Source organism: Phallusia mammillata, chromosome 8 (assembly GCF_965637545.1).
Source record: "Phallusia mammillata chromosome 8, kaPhaMamm4.hap1.1, whole genome shotgun sequence".
In the NCBI taxonomy this organism is placed as follows: Eukaryota; Metazoa; Chordata; class Ascidiacea; order Phlebobranchia; family Ascidiidae; genus Phallusia; species Phallusia mammillata.
The window spans coordinates 787,269-806,905 of record NC_137259.1 but is presented as its reverse complement, the minus strand read 5'-3'; the positions used below and the strand labels follow the sequence as shown (position 1 = coordinate 806,905).

The following is a 19,637-nucleotide window of genomic DNA, read 5'->3' as shown; positions in this document are numbered from 1 at the left end:
TCTTTCTGACTAAATCTTGTTGCTAAAATGCCGCAACAAGTAATTGAAATTGGCGGTTTAATGATTGTTGTCGATGTAACGATTGTTTCGTTGTTGAAATCGATTGTGACGAAGTAATCAATTCTCGAACGTACATTAACTTATTGGCGGGAACTTCCTTCCTTTGGTCAACGCAATTGGATTGCGAGTCAGTTGCAGAAGTAGAAAACCCAGCTTAGACGAAGATGGCCACCGTGTTGCAAGGGTTATGCAAGTGGTTAAGTATTTAGTAAATGTTGATGAAAGAACATGTGTACATTTTTTAAAATTTAAATTAAAGCAAGGCGAAAAGGAAGTATTAAATATGGATTAGTAAAATAGGTTGAGAGAACTGATGTGACCCCTTATATCATCAATGATGGCATGAGCATTTGTCGAAACGTTTGACTGATAAAGCCGCTTTTTGCGTCTATTTGGGCCGTTATATTCCTCTTAGGCTTGACTAAAAGCAATCAGAAAACAGGCAATTAAAAATCGAGATTGGTTGGTTTTGAACACAGCATAAGGTTTCTGATATCTGCGTTAATTGACACAATTTCTGTATATTTTAGGCTTGTATATTTTGACAGTGCACTTATCAGAGGTAAATCTTGATCCCGGTATCAAAGCCACTATAATTTCCACATCAAAACGCTTTGTTCACTACGATGAGCCTTTTCACGTCGGGCCGAGCTTCTGCCCTTCGCCCCTTGTAGAAGATACCGCAAATTACAGCAGGGTTTGACCACAACCTGAGCTTTTCCCAGGCTTTGTGGCGTCGACATAATGAGTCTTGATGGTTGAGTAACAAGTCTCCACCTGTACGATCTATTACCGCACTGTGTTGCCGAGCATAGGCCAACCTTGTTAATATCACAGCGGTCCTCAATTCAAACTTTACTTTATTACTGCAACTAAACAACGTCGCCACTTTGGTTTGTGGAACTAGTGTAATGATGTAGGATAAAACGTACTCATTTTCTTAAACAGACGTTTCGACAAAAACAATTGTCATCATCAGTGAAAATATAATGTACAAGCGGAAACAAGCGCGTTTAAATACACAGAAAAAGTAAGGAGCTATTATTTAAGTGCGTGTATTGAGTTATTAGGTGAAAGTTCATGATGCAGTTTACAAAGATGCAAAGAACAGACCTTCAGGTTCTGATACAATTGTGCACCCGTAAGTAAGTTGATTTTTCAGCTTTAGCTTGTGGGTTCGAATCTGACCGCGAGCTGACCTTCAACTTATGTAAGCGCGTTTTAAGCTCCCAGCAGACGTGGATGACGTATTAGTTGGCATTTCTCGGAAATTGCTTATTAGATCCAATGAGGTGTTGGTATTTTGACGGATTTTGTCACCCGGGATCAATGCGGGTTATGACGTGTTGTGGATTCTGTTGGGAATTTCTGACGGATTCCAAGCAAAGTCGATCAAGGTCATGACGCTCAAGGGCAAGCTTAGACTTATTCGGGAATGGGTAAAGAAGGGGAGGGGCTAACACGATATTTGCAGCAAACAAACTCACATTTGATCCGTAACGATTTGTATCCTTCCTCACCAATATTTTTCTATTACCGTCTACATTCTGTTTCTTTGGTCTCTCAATAGTATTCTTGACCGTCTGAATCGGCATCACCCCTTCAATAGGCCTGGCGTACTACGATTTAGAAATGAGTGAGTCGTGATCGCTGGTCTGCGTGAACGCTTTAGGGCTGATACCAGTTATGAATTTATGTCAGTATTTATTAAAGGTTGAACTTTTTAAACGTAAGTTGATGTAATTAGTAGCGGTTTCTAAGTACTCTCCGATCATCCACAACCGCATTCGACTCATTCACAAACATAATGACTTGACCTTGAAACTATGACCCCAAAACCTCATCGTACATTTTCCATCAAATCCCGAATTTTTAACAACGATGTGCTGAGGCTCGGGAGCTGACCAATTGAGTTCCTTCGGTCCTTGTCCGTTGCTTCGTTGCGAGATTAAGCCTGTCTGATGTACACAGATGAAATATCGTGTCAATAAATATCGCCGTCCCGCAAAAGTCTCAACGCAGACTCGATAGTGATCTTCTATTAGTCGAACTACGTTTTGCACAAACACGCCCAACATGTACGAAGTATGAGTCAAAGTTTGATGACCAAACTGAGCTTAAAACTCCGGATTAATTATCTTATTTGCTGGCAATGATTGAAAAAGAATAACAGCTCCTGTTTGTATTGAAACTTTAGGTTTTCGCATGTGTGCGTAACTTATACCTATTCTGTGTATTTTTCGGTAAATTTAAATACAAATAAAAACGTATTAGGTAATTTTTGACAAACGCTTTTAGCAGCATGCAGTTCAGTGTACGTTTTGTTTTTCTGTCGTTAAATTTCTTAAACAATATTTTAATTTGTACCCAAATTTTCGTTAAAACTTTGTTAGACCTTTCGGGTTTGGTCAACTGGCAAAAGTCATCTTTCCTGCGCCATTTCGTGCGAGATTGGATGAACAAGTTTCCTTCCTTCTTTGCGTGTTGATGGTGAACATACCAGCAGAGGTGGAGCGATATGTTAATATTGTTGTGGGCATCGGCCCGTGCGGTGTCCATCACTCGGCCGTCAGCCAGCGAAAATCCGGGCAGCGCTTCTTGTTTATACATGGGCGAATCGGGCGGCGCATAGTTATCTCCCAACTGTAACCAGTCGCCTGATTAGCTGAAGACCGGGCGACTCGCTGTCTGCTAGGGAACTCGCCTTTTATCAGTGCAGGGCTGCTCTTAAGGAGAGATTTAATCTGCTGGACGTCATTTCGAACTGACAGACCCTTCGTGCTATTTTGCAGTCACTTTCCAAAGACTTTATGTCAGCAGGGTTGAGAATTGAGATACAGTTGCAAAAGTTACAAGGTATAGTGCAGAAAGGTTGCAGTTTGCTGGAAAGTGTATGGGTGAAGATATTTTGATGATATAAGACCGATTTGCTTTTCTGGAAACTTCTTGTTCAAATTTGGAGACTCTGTTCTGATCGACTATTTGCTTCATCTACTCTTAAATGTTTGTAGTTGTCTATTCTACAGAACAAAGAATGTGGATAAAGAGCCTTACCCAGAACGCTGTTTGTTTTTAATCATTTGCTCCTCGTCGCGATAAAAACTAATGAAGCGCTCGTATATTTCCAGGACAGGCAGTCGATGGTTGGATGCTACCGTCCATTGATTGCCTGCCGTGGTATTTACACTCCAAGTGGTAATTACAACGCCTAATTGCGGATGCATACTCTCTCGTATAGAAGGTATATCGCTTTGCAAACAGACAGGTTGCTCAGAGACTCCTGTATTTTAGTGTTTCCTGACTTGGAAACGATATCAAGCAAATATTGGAGCCCGTTTGGAGACACAGAGGCGTCGAACGGTCCTTTGTATTGTTTACCGCATTGTGATGTCATCATAGGTGTTGTTGATTGTGGAACGCGGCGATTGTTCACACACAGAATGAATGCGGTTACGAAGCAGGTGGTCATCTGGGCTCGTAAAACCCATGTCGGATGTTGTTTGCAGCTCGAATATGTGGGATTGATGTTTCACGTTGCCCGGCAGAGCCGTCTTTGCGCCGAGTCTCGGTATAAGATGTTGTTTTAGTCGCTTTTATATCTGGGAGTGGAAGATAAGTGTTTGTCAGGAGACAGTTTTGCGAGCTCGAGGTAAGTGTGCTGTCTCCGCTGTCAGTCGAATGAAAAGGGTTTCTGCTTTTTCCTTACACTTTGAGATGCTTTGTTAGTTGTATCTGGCGAATATAACCTCATCCTTATACAATACGTTTCGCAGACATGTCGTGTTTAAAAATTCGTTGTTATCGAGTGTGATCTTTATGGTTTACGATCATTTTACGTGCTTGCGACGGTTTTCAAGTAGCAGAAACTATGTTTATGTTGTTTCGAAGCGGAGAAGGCCAAAAAGATGTAAACTGGGCAACTACCGTGTAATTTTGAATCTGTCTATCCAAGTGGTCGTTTCCCACCGTGGGTCTTGTGCCTTTTGTTTCTCTGTTAGATAATTACCACATGTCCATCGCAGTCGAAATTAGCAACCGTCGGCGCCACAACGTGCACTTGCCTCGAAATTGTTGGACATTTTACGAGTGCTTTCTTACTGCGTCAGTAATTTGGACGTGCGCAGTATTTTTCCCAGGTCACTCAGTAAAACCTGAAGTGTCTCATGTCGTTGGTGTTTCACGCAAATCAAAGCTTATTTGCTGTGTGGCGTAAACACACCGAAAGCCCATGCTTTCACGTTTGCTGACATATGCGAGTTGCACGTGTATACAATTTCACCGGTAAAACGTTTTTGTGCCCTTTCTTTTCCAACACATTTCTTATGCGACCCTGCAAATGTGTTTCGCATTAGGTGACGATGCTTGGCATGTACGCAGGCAATTCTTTGACTGTTAAATGTCTATGTGTTGCTTATAAGGTCGTGGTTGTTTGGAGTAACATCAATCCAATGCGTAGTTTTGTATTCAAAACTTTTTTCGGATTCATTTTTCTTTTCTTAACGTAGATTGATCGCACATTAGGTAACAGTGCGTTGCTTGGACAGAAACATCGTTTAGGTTTTTCCGTTCACTTTTAGTGTAGGTTTTTAGGTCGTTGTTGTTAGGTGTGACAAAAAGCACTACGTTCAGTTAAGTCTTTCAATTTTTTTCAGGCTTAGTTTCTGTTTTGTGCAGATAGTTACAAGCCTTCATTTTGTGAAATTGTGAAAGGCTTCTTAGTTGACTTTTTGCGTAGGTTTTTAGGCCGTCATTGTTTGGTGTGACATCAAGCGCTACGTTCAGTTGCGTCTTTCAAATTTTTTCAAGCTTATATTGTTTGCTGTCCTTAACCTTGTCTCGTTTTATTTTGCAGCGAAACCTCCAGCAGGTCGCAGTTTAGGCGAAACTGTTAAACAAGGTGCTGAGTTGGAGAACTCTTCGCAAACTCGACTCGGTCAAACATCAACGGACAAACAAGTTCCAAAAGAAGTCAACCAGTTTCCAATCTCAAACGAAGGTAAATTATTTGAAGTTATTGATAAACAAAGTAGATCGGCATCGTGGTTAACGTTTAAACCAGTAGTTCTCAAACTGTGCGTCGCGACGCCCTAGTGCGTCGTTTCAATTTTCCAAGGGCGTCGCAGAATAATTCCGTTTCGTGGCTTTTTGTTGTGGAATCAATAAACACAACTTTAATAAAATGTTTCCTCATTAACTTTTATTTGCTGGTGCGTCGCAAGTCCAGAAAACTTTTCCAGAGGCGTCGCAACAAAAAAAGTTTGAGAACCACTGGTTTAAACTATTACAAGTTCAGTATAAGAAAACACATTTATTTTGTAAGAAACACACATATTGTTTGTTGTTATATTTGCGATTATAAGAACACATTTACTTACCTACATTTACGTTACTTGTTTAGTGCCAGATCGCATAGAAATAATTGTTTTTTGATTTAATCACCTCGTGAGATCTTGTATTAAAAATTTGTTTAGTTGAATGATCAACTCATAAGAAAAACATCTAATTTGCGGATCGTTGGCACATCAAAGTGTCTGAATGGCACAAACAAGTATCCCTGCCAACATTTTTACAACATGCGCAACACCTGTGCTTATCTAGATAATCAATTGGCTGGGATAGCAACCATTTTTCATTAACTAACTAGTTTGGAAGTTGTAAGCCTTGAACGTTAGCAGGTGTGCTTTGGCTTGGTGGTATTTACACACAAACGCTTCATTGCTTCAACAGAGGTAAGCGAGATGGGTGATTCGGGTCACAGTGGAAGCAGAAGACCCAGTTTCCTGATACAACCCCAGGACCATTACGTGTACAAGCACTCGCCCGCTAGGTTGACCTGCTCGGTGGAGTCGGCCAGGGAAGTGGTAGTGAAATGCAACGATCGAAAACCGAGTCCTTCTATGGTTGAGGTCCATGAGGAGAAGAATTCGAAAGATGCAAGGTTTGTGCTGGTTTTGTTTGTTGCGAAACAATGGTTTATTTCGGAACAAACTAAACCAACGAACGGTCTTAACAAATTAGTTTTATGTCATCGGTTTAACAGGTTTTGTGCTATCCACTCCTAAGTATTGTTTCGTGATCTTGAATTGTGGTTTCGTAGAATAGCATGTTTACTGGGAAAATTGTTTCGTTTTACCTAGGTAATGTTTATGAACTTGCTCCAAATTGCGTTGTTTATATTCAGGGATTTAAATCTATGGCCTTGTTATCCATTTTAATTAGGTTTGAAAACCCAAACCATTCTTATCCTTTTTTTGCAGTACAATCACTTTAATGGTGACGGTGACACGAAACGAAGTGGAGGCATTATTCTCACAACACAAGTATTGGTGCCAGTGCATTGCCTACAACAAGGACGGGATGACAAAAAGTCGGAAAGCCCTGGTTGAAACAGCGTGTAAGTTCATCAACATGCTTTGTATTCGATATATCGAAATATATATAAGACCATACATGAAATGACTACTCGGTGTACATAACAAGCACGAAGTTATGAAGTGGTTTTATCTGCCAAGGAACTTGCAAATAGTGAATTATTTTTTACTGCTGCGTTTTAATAGTCTCTGTTTTTATCCGTATCACATATAAATGTATTCAATACATACACGTTTGTTGGCAGGCATGTTTTTAATTGTATAATAAAACCCACCTTTAAATATAATTTCTTATTTAGATATACCAACACCATATAAAACTTTTTTTGTTCAGATTTACGTAAAAACTTCGAGCAGGAACCAGTTGGAGGTGAAGTCGTGTTGGGAAACGAATATAAACTTCATTGTCGACCTCCTGCGGGTGAACCAGCACCAAGTAGTAAGTTTCGATTCGATATCATTAAATAGTCTCAGGAATTTTACCAATCACCAATCAGTGTTGTTTAATACTTTATGACTCGCTCACATTAACATGTAAAAAAACACTCAGCTTTGAATAGTATTTTCCACTAATAATACGATGAAAATCACGACCGTTTTAGTTAAGTTGCCAGTTGCCTTATGTCCACCAGCCCTAAACAGATATTGTTTAGGCCAGGGGTGGGCAAACTACGGCCCGCGGGCCGCATGCGGCCCGGCAAAGGAGTTTATGCGGCCCGCCAAATGTTAGCAAATTTTAAAGAGAAAGTTACCGAGCAACGCTGAATAGTATTATAAGCACAGGCGTACAGTTTTAAAAAACAATAAAAAATACCGAGGGTGCGACTTGCCGATACCTATACCATGTGCAGTATCTGTACCCGTACCATACTTAGGAACTAAACACAGATACTTTTTATATGCTTTAGCCTGTTGTTTCTGCCACATTATTATGCAAATAGTCACCTGACACAATTTCTTCGTTCGATAAAAGTACATAAAAGTAAAAGCGATTCACGTTTTTAAATACAGCCCACTTTGCACTGTTGACGCCAAAACACTTTGGAATAAGTTTAGGTCGTTGCATTACTTTGCAAACGGACAAAAAACGGCTTCAGAATCGTTAACACAGACCCGCACAACACCTAAAGATGGATACTAAAAGCGGCTCGCCTTGTTTAATGTTGGCGCAAGGAATTTATTAACAAAAATCGTGCTTGTTTAAATGCTTGTTTATTTTGAAACAATTACAATTGTAGTGTTTCAACCAATGTTTGTCCAATCAAGTGACAACAAACGTATTTGCACATAGCTGAAAATATGCTATGTGAATATTTTGAGCTAGATCAGGCGTGCACAACCTGCGGCCTTACGGCCACATGCGGCCGTGGAGACGAGTTTGTGCGGCCGTGACCATGTATATCAAAAAATACATGCCCTCCTGGCCGTAATGTAACTAAAACTATTTTCCCACATATTTTGATTTTTAAACTGCAAAAAATGGATTTCGTAGGACTGGAAAAAAAATTACCAGCCTAGTAACTATATATACAATACGTCAGGTTTTTTATCTGCTTATTGTGTACAAACAATGCGACAAAACAGGCACCGCAATCGTCACAATACAGATTATGACATCATAAACAGTTAGCTTCGTTTAGCTAAATTAAGTACCAAGAAAGACATTATTAATCTGAGCATTTAAGGTGGCTTTAAATGGTATATATATGATATAAATCAAATTCTTTGCACCAGTTATTTTAAAACAAAAACAAGCAAGCAATTGGCGGCCGTTGGTGAAACACTATGCGGCCCCATAAGATTAAGAACTTTTGAATGCGGCCCTTGCACTGAAAAGTTTGCCCACCCCTGGTTTAGGCCATGGGCAATAGTGTATTTTTTTCATGTCAATGAAACTTGCAGGCCCAAACGGGCTTCTCAAAAACGATTCGGGTTTGGACTCGCTTATAACTCTGTTTTGAACATGGTTAAATGGAATTTAAACACTCGATTTTATTTTACTAAATGCTTTATCAATTCAACTTTACTTTATTCCAGTCGAGTGGTTATGGAACGATGTTGCGATCGATCCAATGGTTGAGGAAAACATCTTCATCACACAAGATGGGGATCTAATTATCCGAACCACCAGCGTGGAGGACTCGGGTAACTACAGTTGTGTCGCGAGGAACGGAGCCTCCAAGAGGAAGAGCCATCCTGCTACTCTGCGCGTGATTGGTGGGTTTAATCACGTGATTTAAGTTGTGGATTTGTGTGGTAGTGGTCAAAGTACGCGGTTGGCAGAAAAATGATACGTTATTGTTTCTAAATTATTTGTTAATACAGAGTTCAATCAAAATTGATCCTGTAACTTTTATGTTTTGGGAAATATTTGAAGAAAGCGAGAAATTAATCAGAAATGGTTTTGAAATTTGTGTTAGGACTTATTTTACGAAGGTCGAATATATTTTCCAGAAATCTTCAGCGATTCCCATGGCTTGTGTAATCATATTTATCTATCGAACTTTAGAATTATCTTTTCTGGCATCAAACCTTAAGCGACGATGCCTATATATGGTCATTCCGTGTTTTGTCAAAAACTACTCGTCTCTGATTTGATAGCGTTGGCGTCATTTTAACCCAAACCTTATCAGGATTCCTTAAGCGGCAAACTGACAAGGTTTATATAAGGCTGAGAATTACTGCAGTTTTCCAAACTAATCATCCCTTGGGCGCTTCGATGTTATCTCGCGGAATCCCAGTCTGTCTGTCACCAAAGGTTTTTCCCACTGATTGTTAAAGCTAGCGACTGTTTCTGGGCCGGAACAAATGTTTGGACAAAGGGGGAGGTCTATTCTTGCTCTAGAACCCCTATCACTCACAGGGATTGCACAAAAAAGTTGGCAAATTGTTAAAATTCGAAACAAATTGTTTTGTCACAACTGTTCGTTTTTTGCAACAAGCAAGCCAGTATATTGGTGTAAAACATAATGTTGTCTCGATCTCACGAGTCTCAGGTGACTCGTAATTATATAAAATACAAAAAAAAGAGTTTATGTTTTAAAAATGGGATTTTACATTGAATATGGTTGTTTAAATTGCCATGTGTGTTTAAGGCATGTATAACAACTTGAAGTTTTAATGAAATTGAATCAATATACATAAGATTCATTGTAGTCGTCATCCACCAAGCAACGAGCTGGAAGATTCTAGTTTAAAGTATGCTGTATTAAATATGGTGGTTAAGTTAGCGTGTGTGTTTTGAGGCCCACATAACAACCCGAAGTCATTGCCTGGCTCCACATACCAGACACACATGTATCAAACCCAGCAGCGCTTGTCGCCAGCCTAGAAGCTAATCTCTCGCGGCTCTTCTGGCGACAATAGCTGCGCGATTATCTACGTGTAATTAGAGACGCTTACAAGAGACGGGTGGAGAGGCGGCCTCTCAATGAAGTTTGTTTTACGGCGACAGCGCAAAGTAAACAGACATCGACGCGGCGCCCGCCCGATCCAAGATGGGGGGAGAGGTAAGACAATGGGGCCGCGATTCCGAGGGGAGGATTTTCGTGGCTTCCGTGTTTGCCGACTTGTTGACAATTTATCCGAACAGGCTTAACCGGTGTTTTGTGCACGAGACAGTTTTGAACAAGGGATTTAGAAGTTAGCGTGCAGAAGCAAGGTAGGCTCAATGTTAAGCACGCGGCTTAAAAATAAAATAAATAAAAAGCGAGGTTGACTTCTTGCAATTTTTTCGTTTAATGCGCTATTTATTCGTACTATTTGATGAAATATTATTTACATGCCAAAACCTATTCATTCTGCCTTCCGAAATCAGCTATAAAACCAATACTAGTTTTTTTCATTTTAAAGCTTCCCCAGTATCGAATGAAACCCATTCTTGTGTTCATTATATCCAATCGCGCCGTCTTGTCCCATGTCTACGCCATAACCAGCCTCTATGGCGACATAAACGTATAAATTGTGACGTAATTGAGCGGCAATTTCAAGCGCATCTTTCCAGGGGATTGAATCGCGATTGGCAATTTGACATTTCGTCATAAAGGCGCCGCGCGTTCGTATTCCGGTTTCCATTTAATGGTCGCTGCCGGGTAGAAAAGACAAAAGAAATCGATAAGATATCCAGACTCGGTTGATGCTTTTTTAGCTTAATAAACATTTTATTCATCAAATTTCCTTGCTCTGTATTTTGGCGCCACGTCTAGACGCCAAGTGTAGACGCCAAATACACGGTGAGATGAAATCAATTCAAAACAATCGACAAAAGTAAATTAGCTGCGAAATTTGACATACGTCGAACTGAGCCAGATTTGAGGAGAATTGTTTGTGAAGTTCAAATACTTGTTTGAGTAACTGGATTTTTCTAGCCCATGCCTTGCCTTATGGGAATGTTTAATTTACCTGATCATACCAACTTAAATCGAATCGTTGGGTTATACATTCCAATTTATTTTTTTAATGCTTTACCTTAATGAGATGTCTCTAAAAAAACAAGTCCTTTACAGGAAAGAGAAACCAAACGAAAGTATTTTTAAACGAACCGTCCAGATTTTTTGGTTCCAGTCACATTTTCTCAACTAAATCCTCATCTTTTTCTTCTCAGTTAACGGAGGTTGGGGATCGTGGTCCTCCTGGTCCGGATGCGGGAGTAAATGTGGGATCGGGGAGGAGCGGAGGTTGAGGACTTGCACTCATCCTCAGCCGCAGAATGGAGGAGCTTCGTGTCAGGGAGTCGGTATCCAAACACGAGCTTGTACGAAGTTGTGTCCAGGTGAGATTGTGAAGCTTGTGTGGTGCGATGATCGTTATTCAATATGCATTTTTTGTTGCTGTGTTGCATAAATTAAATATGCAGAAACACATAGGAAGTCTTGGCTCCGACTTGAAATGTTAACTTGACCAAATAAATACACTGATGATGACCATAGCGGTTGTTGAAAGATCTTCAACGTAATATTGAAATATTTTTAATCAAGCTTGTGTGATGCGCTGGTTGTTTTCCAACTAATGTTGTTCGGTAAAATTTAAAAATACAGAAACAGTTAAAGATATTTATAAACATAGTAAGACTTGGCGACAATATCTGTTGTTGAAACGTCTTCAACGTAATATTGAAATATTCTTACAAACCTTCGTGCCGATTTGTTTTCAATCAATTTGTTTATCAATAACGTAAACGTAAATATTAAAACCTTCTCCAAAAGGTCCATGTAATACAAAAGGCATATTTATTTAAAGATATATATTAACTAGGAGGACTTAAAAAGTATCGCTTGAAACAGAGATTGTTGAAACCTTTTTAATGATTTTTTGTTATAAAGTCATATGGTATATCAACAGCTTTCGACCTGAATTTTATTTTTTTGCCAAAGGGTCGATTTAATCCACATTGCAACATATGTGGTTTATATTCGTGTATTGTCTCATGTTTATTGTAGTTTTATATCAAATCCATCTTCTATAATATGAACCTTCAATCGTTTTACCGTCGCACATCATTAAACAGAGAAATTGGCCAATTTTATTTTCCCAATTATGTTTACGAGGTGCTTTGTATGCGCAAGTTATAGTTTGCGCCATCGTGCAAGGAACTACAGTTACATGACAGTTTTTGGCACGAATTGATCGTTGAGTGAAGACCTCCTTCCTCAGTCGGGTTTTTTTCTTGATGTCTGCGACTCTTACTCAACTTGCCCCATGAGATTGTCTTGATATTTCAACTGAGATTAACTTTAAAATCCCACCCAGCTGCTTGGCGCAGGATTCAGCCAACTTTCAAAGATGTTCAATTCGTCCAGTCCGGGCTTAGCCGCAGTCTAGCCGCAGGTTTTCAATTTATTTCAACAAAGCAAAACGTCCCAAAGGTTTTAACCTCGGGTGTACGTCTATGTGAGAGTTCAAAGTTGTCAGTCGCGACGTGTTTCTTCCTTCAAAGGTCAAAATTGCAGACGATTTAAACAATAGTTGCAGAGTATGTTTTTTGCAAAAGTTAGCTAAGTCTGCATTTGATATTTTGGCCGTCGATCTTTTGGACCAAAAAATATGCAAGTATCCCTTAATTCGGAATGAATTACTATGAAATAAACAGCGTAAAATGCCTTGATACGAATTTGGAAGTAAATGATATAGGTTTCCAAATCAAAACCGGAAATAATATAATGTTAACCATCAAACATATTCCACGCTATTGCAGAATTGAATTTTAAAGCAATTCTTTCTGAAAATACATTTTTCCAGTTTTCCAAATACCTTTACACCCGTGCTCTACCAGCCGCCCCTTAACAAATCCGTTTATTTTTGTTGCCCTTCAATCCGGCGCCGATTTGTTTTGTTTATGACGTCACAGTAGGGATTACAGGGTTGTCGAATCGCGCGGGGATTCGCGCTCGCGTGTTTATTTACACAAGACGTGTGTTCCTGTGTCGGCTCTGTTTATGTTCGGTCGGATGGATTAGCGATCAAAGCGGGCCACGTGGGTCAAGTCTAGGTCATGTTGTTGTGGTTGAATGTGAGCAAAACCGCTTTCGGGGGCTTAAAAGGGAAAGGTTGATCTTCCAAGAAATGTTTGTTTTCATTTGTGACATATCAGTATGCATTATGACATCATTGTGCGCTTTTTGTCGTCATACCGCGTTAAATATTCTGTACTATGAAAATGTTTTGGTGTAAAAACCCTTGAAGACGTAAAAATGGGTTAAACATACAAAAAATGCGTATTTCCAATGGCATTATACAGCTTTCTGGCAGTTCTGTTTTTAATGGAGTTTAGTGTACACGTTTTTTTTTTATAAGACAACAACCATTTTGCAGAAAAACTTCTAAATAAATTCCCAATTAAACTTTACCTCCTTATTATTTCAGTTGACGGCGGATGGACGGATTGGTCCAGGTGGTCAGCTTGTAGTCCGGAGTGCGTTCACAGACGTAGACGGACATGCAGCAGACCCGAACCTTATAACAACGGGATGACTTGTCCTGGAAGTGACATTGAAACAAAGAACTGCTCGGGTGGATTATGCGCAGGTAATTTGGCAAAAAACGTTGAAAATGAGTTGTATGTGCTGGGTAGAATACATACTTTCCTGTAGCAAGGCCCCCAAACCCCAAAGTCACTTCACCCAAACTTTTTGCCAAACCTCTTACCGGTGGTGGGATCAAATTTTTGGCGGCCGGTTCTATCACATAAAGTCATATTTTCAGCCGGTTCTATCACAAAAGTCATATTTTTCAGCCTGTTCTATCACAAAAGTCATATTTTTCAGCCGTTTCTATCACAAAAGTTATATTTTTCAGCCGGTTCTATCACAAAAGTCACATTTTCAGCCGGTTCTGTTAAATGAAGTCCATTGACAGTAACCAGTAATGCAAACCGGTTCGTTGATCTCATAAAATTTCGTGAGACGGTTTTATAGAACCGGTGCGAACTGGCTGAATCCCACCACTGCCTACCCAACCATATTTCATCCACAAACACATTAAGCCGTGATTTGTTTCGCTTTTCGCCGTTTCAATCAACATCATCGGAAACAAGAACGAATTTCAAGTTCACGTTTAACTGTGTGTAACCGAAGCTGATCCAGGGCGTGAAATAGTTTCAAGGGAAATTTAATCTGCAGCGATTTCAATGCGCTTGTTTAGTGAATCCGTGTGTTGAATGATCCACCACAGTTAATGTCTCGTTGTGTTTGCTGGGAAGTTTAACTGCGGAAGAAGGTTTCAGGGTTGCGCGTGTGTTAAATCTCTGAACACAAAACAAACGTTAAAGTTTAATGGTGACAATAACGGCCCAAATAAACGTAAAAAGCGACATGCTTTATTGTTCAAACGTTTCGGCAAATGCTCATGCCATCATCAGTGGAATGAAGGGCCGCATGATCATTTGCCGAAACGTTTGAAAAAAATAAAGCATATCGCTTTTTACGTCTATTTGGGCCGTTAACTAATCAATGTTCGAAACAATGTTTCACACAAAAAAGTTAATAACTTCCGTAGAATTCGGCAGTATTTTTTCATTTGACTGAAAGAACTTTAAATTAAAATGCTCCCAACTTTGTAAAACCGAGCACTTAAAAAACATTTACTGTTGGAAACAATGTTTCAAAGTTATTTTCTACCCACTAATCCGATTTTGTTTTCTTCTTATTTTTTCCATGTCTGCTCTGCATTCTCGCCAATTCAACCGTGACCTCACGTGACCCCAATTCGACCAATCACTAGAAACCCGAAACCTGACGACCCCGACTGGTGAGTTTCTTATAAAATGTTCAGTTATGACAATGTTTGCGACCGATGCATGATGGATGACCGGTTATTTTGCTTGGCACAGCCTTCAGTCGTTATTAGATATCGAATATCATCTGCCCCTTGTGATTGTCCACGACAATTTAAACCCTTTTTCGCAGAAGCACAAGTCCGGTATAAGATTGCCCGCGATATATACAACCGCCATTAAAATGTGCAAAGATGTTTCCACAATCAAATCCATATTTCACTAAAAACAAAAATGCCAGCGATATGGAATAAAACGTAGACATTTTATTAAGCAAACGTTTCGACAAAGCAATTGTCAAAACCCAAAACCCTTGTTTTTAGTTTTATTCTTATCCAACAACGGGCTAATAATATAACACATAGATAAGTTATTTCAAGTTTTGTCTCACAAACTTTTTATCCTGAAGTTTATCTCGAAAACTATTTGGTTACGTCATCTCAAAGACAAAAAACTGCCACCATCAATCAAACGTATATCTCCCCTAACACAACACCAAAATTTGTACAACACAAAATCAGCCACTGTTTACGTCATTGCGTTATCAATATTCCCACCACTGGGGGTCGCATATTTAATCCGCACCCCCTCAATCATCCCGCGCCCTCCCATGCGAATTTTTCGATAAAAACATCTCCACTCATCCACTGTTGTGATTACGTGTCAGAGCTTGTGTAAGATGGATGAGGGCTAAGTATGACGCACCCCCCGAGCCCCCCTCCCCCCAATCAACCCTAGGACCCCTGTAGCGGTTTCGTGGTTACCCCACACCTGTTGGCCGCTTCGTAATGGGATTTACGTTTTAATGCTTGGTTTGTCAGCCGTTTCGTTGTGCCCAGTTTGTTGCGGGACCCAAAGCCCCCTACCCCCCCAAACTCGACAACCTGAACCCCCCTGTAGTTGTGCGACCTTAGCTTTGACCTTCGAAAAATGTGCAAGTTTAATCGAACGGTAAATGAGACGGTTCAGATCATCAAGAAAACTTGATTTATGTACAAAGACTTTACATGAAAATTTGTCGTGACCTGGCCAAGACAGAAATGTTTTCAAACATTTTTTCACACATAAACGTCACACACTAATATTTTTTACTATTGGAATGTATTTTTGCGTTGCTGTGTGCGCTACAGTGCGAGTTATTAAAGATACAACATCCTTAAAACAGCTGATATTGCGTTTCTCGAGTTATGACACAAATCGAAACAAAAACAATCGCTTTTCATTGTTCAACGATTGATCGCTGCAGTCAACAATGAAACAAGAATCCCGGGCATTTCCTCGCGTCGCCCTTTCGTTATCGCCTCCTTATCGCATTTTACGCGTTTGTTTTGATTCGCCCTGAGCACAAACTAAACAAGCCCCAAGACCCATGGGACCCTGTGTAGGGGTTAAGTGGGACTGAGAGAGCTGGCTTCAGTCGTGCGCGACCGCGAACACCTTTTAACCCGGTTTCAAACCAAACAATGGTTTGAGAACGCGAAAGCGCGATTCACTTGCGAAAACCGCGAAAACTCGTTCGTCATATTTTGCTACTCGCGGCGTGACGTGTTTAAAGGAAAACCGAGCTGAATAAATATACAGTTCACCTTTAAATAGTTAAAAGTTACAGTGATGTTGGGTCCATCGTATATTTAGTGTTTTATAGGCAATTGTTATGGAGAAAAGTAATGGCGTATACGTTACCTTACATACTTCCTGCCATGTATCAGTAAACTGTACAAGATTTTGTACTTAAACACCGTCTTAAATAGGGTTGCATACAGTGGTGGAATTCAATTTTTTTGTCAGCAGGTTCTATCACAAAAGTAATATTTTTCAGCAGGTTTTGTTACAAAAAGTCCATTGGAGTAACCAGTATTGCTAACCGGTTCGCTGATCTCATTAAATTTCGTGAGACGGTTCTATAGAACCGGTGCGAACCGGGTGGATCCCACCACTGGTTGCATACATTTATTTCATTTCTTGGCTTAGATAGGCCTTGAACAAATGTTAAAAAATTGAGTTCTGGTTTACCTTTAACGTTGTAAACTTTCCCACATCGACGCTAAGAGTTGTTTGTAAAACCGACCGAGCGCATTGAAAGCTTGTGAAGCAGAGACTCGGGCTTTTATGTTAGGTGCGTGGTAAAGGGGAGGGAACGTATTGTTCCAAGTCTTCAGTCTGATGCGGCCCACCTTTACACAGAAGGACGACATATATAACACTGTTATCGCCCTGTGTCAACAAATATTAACTACGCCTTCATACTGAAAGCAAAACACAATGATTTTTTGGGAATTAAATCCATAAATATCGATAAAATGGTTTGCTATATTTTGCTGTGAAGATTATTTCTGACTTCGAAAGTACTTCTCTATGTTTACAAACAACACGCTTTTTAAGTTTGTGCTCAAGTATAAGCGACATCTTCTGTCATTTTTGTTTTGGGAAACCTTCAGTTATTGGTTCGTTCATATTTCTGGTTAACAACGCCCTTACTTTGACGTCATAATTCAAGTGACCCAACCCGAACAATTGGCGTTTGTTTGGAAACAATTTTGCTTTCACTGGCAATAAGGGGATCGGCGCGAGCGAAAGTACACAATATGTTACGCTTAGAATTTCAAGTAAAAAACTTATTCGCACTGCTGAAAATCAAACCAGCCTTCTCTGTATAAACGGACTCATAAACTGCCCAAGATATACGCAACAATTAGTCAGTTAAATTATCCAAAAGCCCTTTCTCTAGACATAAGCCTCACCTAACTTACTGGGTGTTACTCTTAGAAACACTCTACTTAATATACATGTGTTAACTCAGTGGTTGCCAACCTTTTTCGTCGAATTCCTCTGTTGATAATTTAAAACAAATTCATTCCTCCCCAATAGACTATACAGTAGATGCTAAATCATACAAAGATCATTTAAAATTGAATCCTATATTAATTTCACAGGTTATATTCCCAGAGCTTAAGTGTCTATTAACAATCCAGAGGTAAAAAAAAATTAAAGTAAATTCCTCCCCGGCTGGAAACCTCTCGGTTTACTTCACAAATTCGCATATTAAACCTTATATGTTTTGTCCACAGACAATCAGAACTTGGTGCTGTACAGTTGTCTCTTCGTCGCCCTCGCTCTCCTACTCATGATCGTCATAGCAACCATGATCGTGTTCCGGCGGAAGAGAGGGGGAAGTACCTTCTCACGGTCACCTAGTTCCGGGTACGGACCCGGAAGAACGTCCACGGCTTACCCGAATTCACCGATGAACGGCCACATGGGAGGTGAGTTGAACCGGAATCTCGTACCGTATTTACTTGCTTATAAGACGCCCTCGATTGTAAGCCGCATGTTGAGGTGTTAAAAAATAATGTAAGCAGCCTCCATTGTAAGCCGCACGCTGCAATTTTAGATACTATAATTGTTTGGTAATACATTTTTAAGTTGTTACATAGTGTAATTATTTGCCCATATGTTAGTTACCTTAATAACTGTACCCAACAAAACTTATATCGACGTATAGTCTGTAAACGAACCCCCCAAAAAATAAAAAGTTAGACTGTATAAATATTACCAGTATAAAATTAAAATGTAAGCCGCCCTCGATTATAAGCTGCACAAACGGCAGCTAAAATACAATATAAGCCGCGGCTTACAATCGAGTAAATACGGTATTTCCCTCTCATTTCCTATTTTATTTACAACCACAATTTTTTTTACAGCCGACGATTTTTGTATAATCCCGACAAAACTCCCGTCGGTTATGAAGGGAGATCCCCTGCCCCCCTTCAGTTACCCCCCTGCCTACTCCGCTCTGGATCAAGCCTACAAAATGTGCAACCACCCAGGCAGCCAATCAGCGAGTGACACGTCATCATCCCCTCCCACAGAGCCGCGGTTTATTCTTCACAACGAACACACGTGGCGCTCGGGGGATGTTCGTTACCATGGAAACTACGCGCGCGCCTCTCCTTGTTCGAGAGATGACGTCACGATTCCGCAAAGGGAGTTTCCCGATCTGACGTCATCGTTTGTTGGTCGGACTTATCACGAAAAGTAAGTTTAGCAACGAATTCAGCAAACGCTCTGTGGAGTTTCACTGCTTTATTTTTTTCGTTAGAAACGTTTCACTTTTGGTTTCAAGTTTTGTATTTAACATTTGTAAATGACGAATCTGGCGATCAAACGCATGCAATTCACGAGTTTCAAAAAATATTGCTGAAGTATTTCATTGTGAAGTCCTAAAGTTTTCATACCATTATTTAAAGCGATTCGACAGCCTAGAACGCTGTCAATCTATGCACTAACATTTTCCCAGTATGTCTGTACATATACACATTCACAAAACATTTTGTAGAGTTTTCTGTAACTTTCTGAAATGTTTTGCAGACCAACAGCGCCACCTTCTGTCGATTCAACCACGCACGAATCACCCGCTAGTGGGCGCCCGTGTGACGCGAGTCCGCATAAACGAGTGACGTTCGGAATGCAACAAGGTTACGATTCCGGGTTCGAAGGAGAAACCAATCCAAACTACGCCCCCAAGCGACCGGTACGCAAGACTGAACCGCTTGCCGAGTTCCAAGGTTAGTTGCGAAATAAAAGTTGATCGAATTTTTCTGTGTTCCACTCTACTTTAAATCTCAGTACGCCAGTCCTATTTTATACGGAATCAGCCTTCAATAAGGTCTTCACTTACCTTGAATGATGAAAAATATGTAAACAAAGAAAGGACATGCAAATGCTTTGTCCTTTAGGCCTGGCGCAAAGTTGTAAACGGGCCTGAAACTGGAGCCCGAAATGCGGCCCGAACCCGAATAGTTTTTGGGAAACCTGTTTAGACCCGAAAGTTTGATTGACAGGCCTACACATTAAAGCCTCACAAAAGACCAAGGCAACAAACGCAATAGACAATTGGTCTTAAGCAAGGCGTTTTAGGGCTTTTTGACATTGGGTCA

At 40.2% G+C, this 19,637-nt stretch overlaps 1 protein-coding gene across 2 annotated transcripts in view; it reads left to right on the top strand.

The window, feature by feature from the left end:
* Window positions 1-19,637, top strand: part of LOC145205258 (netrin receptor UNC5B-like) — a 38,423-nt gene that overhangs the window by 17,586 nt on the left and 1,200 nt on the right. Inside the window, exons 1-12 of one of the 2 annotated variants that reach the window (XM_080077937.1) lie at window positions 3,586-3,709; window positions 4,913-5,056; window positions 5,788-5,998; window positions 6,318-6,454; window positions 6,766-6,870; window positions 8,469-8,648; window positions 11,035-11,202; window positions 13,293-13,454; window positions 14,649-14,675; window positions 17,769-17,963; window positions 18,402-18,735; window positions 19,069-19,265. In XM_080077937.1, coding sequence (XP_079934063.1) covers window positions 5,799-5,998; window positions 6,318-6,454; window positions 6,766-6,870; window positions 8,469-8,648; window positions 11,035-11,202; window positions 13,293-13,454; window positions 14,649-14,675; window positions 17,769-17,963; window positions 18,402-18,735; window positions 19,069-19,265 — 1,705 coding nt within the window. In that variant the 5' untranslated portion in view covers window positions 3,586-3,709; window positions 4,913-5,056; window positions 5,788-5,798. Of the gene's footprint in view, window positions 1-3,585; window positions 3,710-4,912; window positions 5,057-5,787; window positions 5,999-6,317; window positions 6,455-6,765; window positions 6,871-8,468; window positions 8,649-11,034; window positions 11,203-13,292; window positions 13,455-14,648; window positions 14,676-17,768; window positions 17,964-18,401; window positions 18,736-19,068; window positions 19,266-19,637 lie in introns of those variants that run through there. The other variant, XM_080077936.1, reaches the window with a different exon arrangement.